We start from the raw sequence: 8181 nt of genomic DNA on the forward strand, positions 1-8181 counted from the left end.
ATTTTCAATAAGCAATCCTGAAAAATATTTGGGGGTGCTTAACTTTTTTCCAGGTGTATATATATTGAGTTATGATGTTTTATGAAAAATCTGTACATCATGGAGAAAAATGGATATAATTTTTGGATTCAGCATACAGGAATTATTGTAGAACATGTAAAAATTTCAAGACAATAAAACTGTAGCAAGCCTATGTAATCCGTGCTGTATGAATATTTAATTCTGGATACAGGTGGGTCAAAGTTTGCATGTCATGATCATTTTTAAAGAATTACATTCAAAAGTTTGCTAAACTACTTTGTTATTAACGTATGTTAACTTAGAATCAAAACATAGTTTATAATTCAAATTTTTGTTTCATCTACATTTTGATTTGTTAATTTGGAATGGAAATATTTAAATAAATTCTCCTTGTTGATTTGTTTTGTGTCACATGAGGAATTTTCTCTCTGAAATGACTATTTTAAAGTTTCTTTCTACCATTACATGTTTTTCTAAGTGTCCAACTAAACTACAACTACATACTGTAGATATTGACAAACTAGAATATAAACTTACAATCTCCAATCTTCTTGCTGTACTGAAATATAAACAAAAATGCCAAACCCACATAACACACTACTCCCATATTATTTTAACTTTCCAAAAAATGAGCCAAATTTCTATCTGTCATTGTTGTTGGATTATTTATAACCATTATAAAAAAACAACAAAAAAACACATTTTTCTTTACAGGATTCATTTGCTGCTCATAATATATATATATTATTTTTGACCTTTTTATAGTATAGTTAGTTAAATTGTAGCAGTTCTAGGACATTCTATTTTAGTTCATGATAATGTTTGTGTGTTATACATTGTATATTTGAAATAAACATAATTTTGTGGAGAGCTAACATTGTCACAAAAAACGTTTAGAATGCTTTTCACACTGACAGGAAAAAGCCTGAGGCAAAAGTACTAAATTTCTTACTTTTTGTGTATATTTTTTTATTATTATAAAGTAACTAAAATGTAAGAATTAAAAATTTTGTTAGTTAAGATTAAAAAATTAAATAAACCATTTTTCAAAATATTCTCTATTCTTGTACATCAAATTGCATAGTGTGATTGTAATTCAGTTTGTTTTAACAATACTTCCCACTGTTGTGAATGGTTTACACATAATCTGTAAAATAATAGAACTGAATGAAGGTAGATTTAAAAGGCTAGTAGCTTATGCTGTTAGAATAGATAAGAGTAATTGTTTGTTACAATAATCAATCATTTTATAAAAATGAAAAGGGTAGTTTAGATTTCTTTTCTTCCCTATATTGCTAGTTTCACTACAGTTAGTGTTAGGGTAGAGAAACTAAGAAGTGACATATAAAGTTTGACTATGATATTCATTTAGAAGGATCTAGAGGTTATGCAAATGTTAAAATTGTAAGATGAAAAGAAGTATTTTTATTCTTAACATGAAAATCACGTTGCACTTAGTTGACTTTGTAAAGGCTTTGGAAGTTTACAGATAAATCTTTAATATAAACACTATCAAAAATTATGATTTTTTTGTACAGCAGATCTATATTGCTTACTAAAAGGTTGCCATATTTTGTAAAGTTATACCTAGTACATTCTAAGTTATAGTGTATATAGTTTCATGGTTGTTATAAGGTAGGTCAAAATGACAGAGTCCAAATCTAGAGTTATGTTAAGGTATACATTGTGATTAGTCATAATGTCTTCATGATAATTAGTAATAATTTGTATTCAGTACAAAATTTAATTTGTTCATTATGATCATTAATTCATTAAACTTGTAATTTTTTTTTAAATTCTGCCAGAATTATTTTCATGATGTCCTAATAATTATCACCATACTTTATAAAACTTCAATATTCTTAATTTTGTGAATAATAATAATAATGTGGTTTGGATTAGTTTTCAGCCATAGAGACAAAGTTATCAGATGCTGTCGCCTTCTGATGGGTAAATCGGTATCTGTGGCTGGATGCTAGTAGCATCCACTTGGGTTTAAGGAGTTGATAATCTGTGCTTTGTATCTAAATGATGTGCTGTTGATTAAGAGTTGTAATTACCCATTATTTTAAGTTTCCAACTGTTTAGAGACCCATGTATCCATATACAGCATTTCTCTATAAGCTATTTCTATGTTCTCTATATGAAGGATTTTCATTATTTCACATATCCAAATAAATTCTTAATGTATTTCATAGTTGTGTAACTTGTAAAGATTTTTTTTCAAGTTTCTAAAAAGTGTTTTTCTTTTTTTTCAGATTGCTGTAGTTCCAGAATTAAATATTTTAATTAGCTTATCAGGTATGTTTAATGTGTCTCGGGACAATATTATCTGTACAAGAAGGCTTTACAAGTGAGTATTAAATACTCAAAATAAAGTGAGCTGTTGAAAACTTACAAACTATAAAAGAACTAGTTTGTTTTTCTTCCAAAGTATATATTTTGAATGAAAACTAATATATCAAACAAAAAAAAACTGATTAGTATTTTAAATAATATACTATTTTTGTTATGTTTATTTAGTATATGTAGATAATATTACATCTCTAACTAAAAAAAAAATATTTTGAGAGATATCCTAAAATTTGCAGATTTTCATATTTAAAAATTTTGTCAAAAGTTGAAGGAAAATATTGGATAACACAAAAATTGTAATTTTAATTGGATATGGAGCATTGTAGTGCTATTTAAATATTTAATTTAACTGTGATACAAAGACGTATAACCAAGTTTCTTAGTTTGATATGTGAAGATCACAGGACAAACAGTATGTTGTGATAAATTATTTCATGTTTTATAATATGATAATATAAGATTTTACTGATGAACAATTTTATATATATTGGTTTAGTTAGAAAGCTGTTAATTATAATACTGTTATTAAATAATTTTTATCCAGGCATTTTTAGTTATTTAAATCTCAAATATGAAGCTCATAGATGTCATTACTTGGAAAATAGTTCTTTTACCAGATGTCTGTATTTTAGTAAATGAAAATTAGCAAAGAAATGATCATGCAAATGACATAGAAAACATAGCAACTAGTTTATTGTTTTTACAGTTATGTTAACTTCCAATGAGATACAGACAATTCTTGTTCTCAAAACATGCTCATCAAGAATATATGATGATCTTTTATTTGATTTTAGATTTATACTTCCATGGCATGGTGGTTAGGGCACTCGAATTACAACCTGTAGGTCACTGAACTTGCTCACCCTTTCAGCCATAGGGGTATTATAATGTGATGGTCAATCCTACTATTTGTTGGTGAAAGAATAGCCCAAGAGTTGACGGTGGGTGGTGTTAACTAGCTGTCTTCCCTCTAGTCTATCACTGCTAAATTAGGGGTGGCTAGCTCAGATAGACCTCGAATAGCTTTGCACAAAATTCAAAACAAGCAAAAAATAAAGGAAAAAAACTTCCTAATTTTAGTTAATTTTTTTTATCATACATTTTATTTTTTTGGATAAAATCTAGTCCCACAGTTGGTTTGTTTCAATTACAGACAATATTGTCAGTGTACATGATCTAATGCAGGAGAATGCTTCACATATATCAACAGTTAGCAGGACGAAAGGAGCAACTCTGTTCTGCTTGGATGTGAGGGTAAGAAAGTTTGACTTGTGTACCAGAGAAAGAAAAATGCTCATCATATTCTAAGTAGTTTTCTTAATAAATAATTTTTTATGATTTTGTCATTTTGAGTTCATTTGATAAACTGTGTAAATTGTTTTTAATCAAATATAGCAACTAATACATCATATTCACAGAGAATTCTGCATTTTTAAGTATATGTTTTTACTTAAATCACAGAACTGCATATATATATATATATATATATATATATAAATCCAGGCTATTGTCCCTTAAAGCAGCTCTGATATTTCAAAACCCACAATGGTCGATGTTTCCATTATTGTTTATGAGAATTCAAAGTGTTGCAGACACCAATGTATGATATTCATGTACAAAAATAGATGCAAACAACAACAGGTAGTGGCATGAAGAACCAAATCCACTAATGACCATCATGAACATGGTTAGATACAAGCTATGGTTCAGTTTGATTAGCTAATGTTACATAGCATGCATGAACCATATGGTGTATGTGGCATACTGTGCAAGTGCACCTATATCAAGTTTTATGAGTTTACATTTTTCCAAGGTTATTTTTCTTGTGTGTTTTATTAATTTTATGCTTGTGTAATGTGCTTGTCTATATGCATGTATGTACTGATGTAGAATGGGAACAAAAATGCAAGTTAGCACTTTTACTGTGTAATTCAAAATACAGGTTCAAAAATCTAGAATGAGGTCTGTAACCAACCTTTTAAGGAAGAAGAACACATGAATATTATGTACTATTGTACTCGTCCTAAATTAAATATAATTTTACCTTCCCTGCTCTAAAGGAACTTACTGCCTGTTTACGTACTGAAACATGTCTCGATTTGATTTGAGGAATTCTAACTACCTGTTTGTCCAGCTCCCTCTTCTTTTACAATGATTGTTTGCCCTTGGTAAAAGTTGATAGTCTGAAAGTCTTATCATGATATTGATGTGCAAGATTTGACACTGCTTATTATTTCATGACGATCACAAAAAATATTTAAAAGATAAAGGATGTTCTTATCCTGAAGATATAGAATAAGACAGCAGAAAGAATGAAAAGCATGGTATCTGGTTAAACACTTATCTTTAGTTTAAAGTTGCATATGTTAAAATAATTGTGTAGATCTTTACATGTGTGGTAAATATGTATATTAATAAAAACAAAAAAAGGTACATTTTTACACATTTTACACTTCAACAATCTTCAGGAGATGCAATCTACTGACCAGTTGACCATCAATCAATATCTGTAGCTTTCTAACTAAACAAGAAATGAGTGTTAATGATAAGTTGATTTATAAAAGTTTATTACTTTTATGGGGAAGTTATACACTTACCGAATTAGGGGAGAAAAGTAGGAATAGTAAATTCTAGTTTCCCTGTTGTTTTTAATTCTAGAATCAAAGCACACTAACTGGTGAGGTTCAAACCATGGTACGCATTTGTGTTGCTGTGAAAAGAAAGCTACAGGTAAAACTTTTAAGTTATACAATTTAGTGTTTTGACACTTTTTTTTTTTTATCATTGAATGTGCATCAGGTCCAGCCTTGGAGTTTCATACAAAAAGTTTACCAAATTCTGTTTTTGATGTTTTTGTTTTAATATAAGATAAAGGATTTTTTATTGATGCTACAGTCATGGGAAAAACTTTCAATGAGAAATAGATGTGATGATACACAATATGTTAAAAAATTAGTTTAATTTCAACACATTTATTCATTCAATAATTAAGAGATATTGTTTTGACAGTTATGCCAAATTCATTTAAATATATTAGTTGTTTTTATTTGTTAATGTACTACCAAATAAGTTAAAAATAATTTAAGTTCAAATATTCATGTTGCATAAAAACATTTACTGGAAATAGTAGTATTCTGTATTTATCAAAGAATGGTGGTTTGAATTGTTGCTTACCAAATTAAATTGAATATTCTAGTCAAGCATTTATTTTTAGAAATTTTATATATATATATTTTTTTCTTTTTCATTACCATTTTTCTTCATAAATTGAAGGTAAAGTGTTTCATAGCTTATGTTTGTGCATTGGTATGAATGTTGGTAATAGTGAGAAACCTTCTCTTGCAGCTTTTTTATTGGAAGAACAGGGAATTTCATGAACTCAGAGTAAGTGAAAAAATATACTGAAGCATATTAATAACAGATTGTTTGTGATAGTTGTCTTATTTTGGGGATTTTTTGTTTTTGCTAACCTAGAACGTAAGTTGTGTTTATCAATATCAGATAATGAAAATTCTGTGTTTAAGAAGAGCAATGCAAGTACATTATCAGTCACTATAATTAGGTAAAACATTAGTTATTATTTTTTCTGTACTAGTTTAGTGGTTTTACTACATTTTTAATATTTAAATATTGTATACACAGACTGCATTTTAACCCTCTTGCTATGGATGGGTCGAACTGTGCACTTTACGACTTTTTAGAATTACCTTCAAAAGTTAAACTACTTTATTATCATCTTGTATGAATAAACTTGGCACCAAAACTTAGTTAATTAACTCTTATCATACCGGGTATCCTTTACTGCACATGACACAAGGTTTTAGTGTCTTACATTCAAAATTTTATTAAACCTCTTTTCGTTTGTTATACCAATTAGAATAGCATAAAATCTTAGCTAATAATCCATATTTTAATAGTATACAAATTTTAAGTTCTTCATTCTACAAGGCAATATTACAAAAAAAATCCTGAATTTCCACTAGTGTGACCCTTGTGATACATTTTCTCTTGGCATGTCATCATCCCTATTTTATCCACCACCCCTCAAAAAAGTATGAAATTAAACATAAATTACTCTGTATAAAATTGTTATTGCTCAGACAAACCATAATTTTTAGTTTTCAATTTTGTTTTGTTACAGAGCTACTTAATAGAAAATCAGACCAAGCCTGTATTGAGAGAGCTAAACATATATATACCCATATACAGATATATTTCATGACTTTGTGCAGATTTTTTTTTGTCTACCTTAACAATATATGTAGGTTAGGTAATTAAATTACCAAAAGTTTATGTTTATATAAGACCAATTAGTTAGTTTTATTAGTCTTGATTTTCATGATGCTTGTGATTAATGTTACTTTTCAAGAGTATAGAGTGTTGAGTGTGTTATATTAAAACAGTTTGAAGCCTTACCATGTTGTTACAGTCCACAACTCCATGTTTGAACATTCTTCAGCATAACTTCCATTGAAAAAGACACCATCATAAAGCTGTCATATTCAAAACATACCACTCTTCCCTATATTACTTCCATAATCCATCTAATGTATGAGGAAGATAGTTTTCTAGTGTTCCTTTCAGCAGTTTGATTCCACAAAAAGCCATAGGAGCTGCATCTGATGGCCTAAGCTGTATGTTTCCATATGGAATAGAGTAAATGCCCTTTTCATTCTTTGGCTGTTTGAGGTATGCAAAATGTAACAGTTATGTTGTGGAAGCAGTTTGTGATGTGACTTGTGTACTTTTCCAGGTGGAGATCCTTTTTGATTATGTTGTGTTCTGTATTTTGAAGCATGTGGATGGCTTTTGCCACCACTTCTGTGTTCGTGGATTCTCATCTGATGCAACACATTCCACTTTGCTTACCAAGGCTGGTATGTGACTTAATAAAGGTCTCAGGTCTTTTTTGGATATTCCTGTTATCTCAAGTTGATCCATATTCTTTTATTTTCTAGTAACATTAAGTACAAAAATGATTCCTGTCTTGAAAATTCTAAATCCATGATCTTAACACATCTGTATAATTTGAGTATATGAATGTTTGAGTTGAAAAGGACTGCTATATACCCTTCCCAAAAGAAATCACTTTTTGATGGTGTTACACTACTTATGAAATGCCAAACAATTTCAAAATATGGTCCTGATACATTCTGTTTCACTGCAACTTTATAGCAGCTGTGATTTTCACATGACTTGCATATTCAAAAATATTTTAATGTAACGTATACTTAACCTTGTATTTCCATGTTTTCTAAGACCATACATGGAAATTGTAAAAGCATTTTCATGTCATTTGAAAGGTCTAATAAAAATATAAGAAAATTTGGGTCCTAATTTCTTCATAATATTGTATTTTCAGGATGTCCCAAAAATTTATACACACTTTGAATGATTATAAATAGAATGTTTATTAAGATATATCTGAGTTTTATAATCCAAGTAAAAGAAGACAAGTGCAGAATATTTTGAGTTATCGCAGGTGTTCGAACTGATGACCGTTCTGGTCCAGGCACTGCTGATAACGATGACAGATGGAACTGCAAACATCATGAATTATTTCATTTGGCATTTTGGCACATTCTCTTTCAATTGCTGCTTTCAACTCATTGATTGTTGCAGGTTTTGTGCTATAAACCTTATCTTTGAAGTATCCCCATAAAAAAAGTCTAGTGGTGTGAGGTCTGGTGAACGTGGGGGGAATTCAATGCTACCTCTTCGCCCAATCCATCTGTTCGGCAAATTTTCGTCAAGGTAGGCCCTCACATCTTGCTGAAAATAAAACTCCTCATCTCCAAATTGCTC

At 29.4% G+C, this 8181-nt stretch overlaps 1 protein-coding gene across 1 annotated transcript in view; it reads left to right on the top strand.

Moving 5' to 3' along the window:
- Nucleotides 1-8181, top strand: part of LOC106471638 (vam6/Vps39-like protein) — a 68090-nt gene that overhangs the window by 9140 nt on the left and 50769 nt on the right. The window contains exons 5-8 of the mRNA XM_013932253.2: nucleotides 2280-2322; nucleotides 3530-3630; nucleotides 5035-5106; nucleotides 5722-5760. Of these exons, the coding sequence (XP_013787707.1) occupies nucleotides 2280-2322; nucleotides 3530-3630; nucleotides 5035-5106; nucleotides 5722-5760 (255 nt within the window). The remainder of the gene's footprint in view (nucleotides 1-2279; nucleotides 2323-3529; nucleotides 3631-5034; nucleotides 5107-5721; nucleotides 5761-8181) is intronic.

Source organism: Limulus polyphemus, unplaced genomic scaffold (genome assembly GCF_000517525.1).
Source record: "Limulus polyphemus unplaced genomic scaffold, Limulus_polyphemus-2.1.2 Scaffold4750, whole genome shotgun sequence".
Taxonomy (NCBI): domain Eukaryota; kingdom Metazoa; phylum Arthropoda; class Merostomata; order Xiphosura; family Limulidae; genus Limulus; species Limulus polyphemus.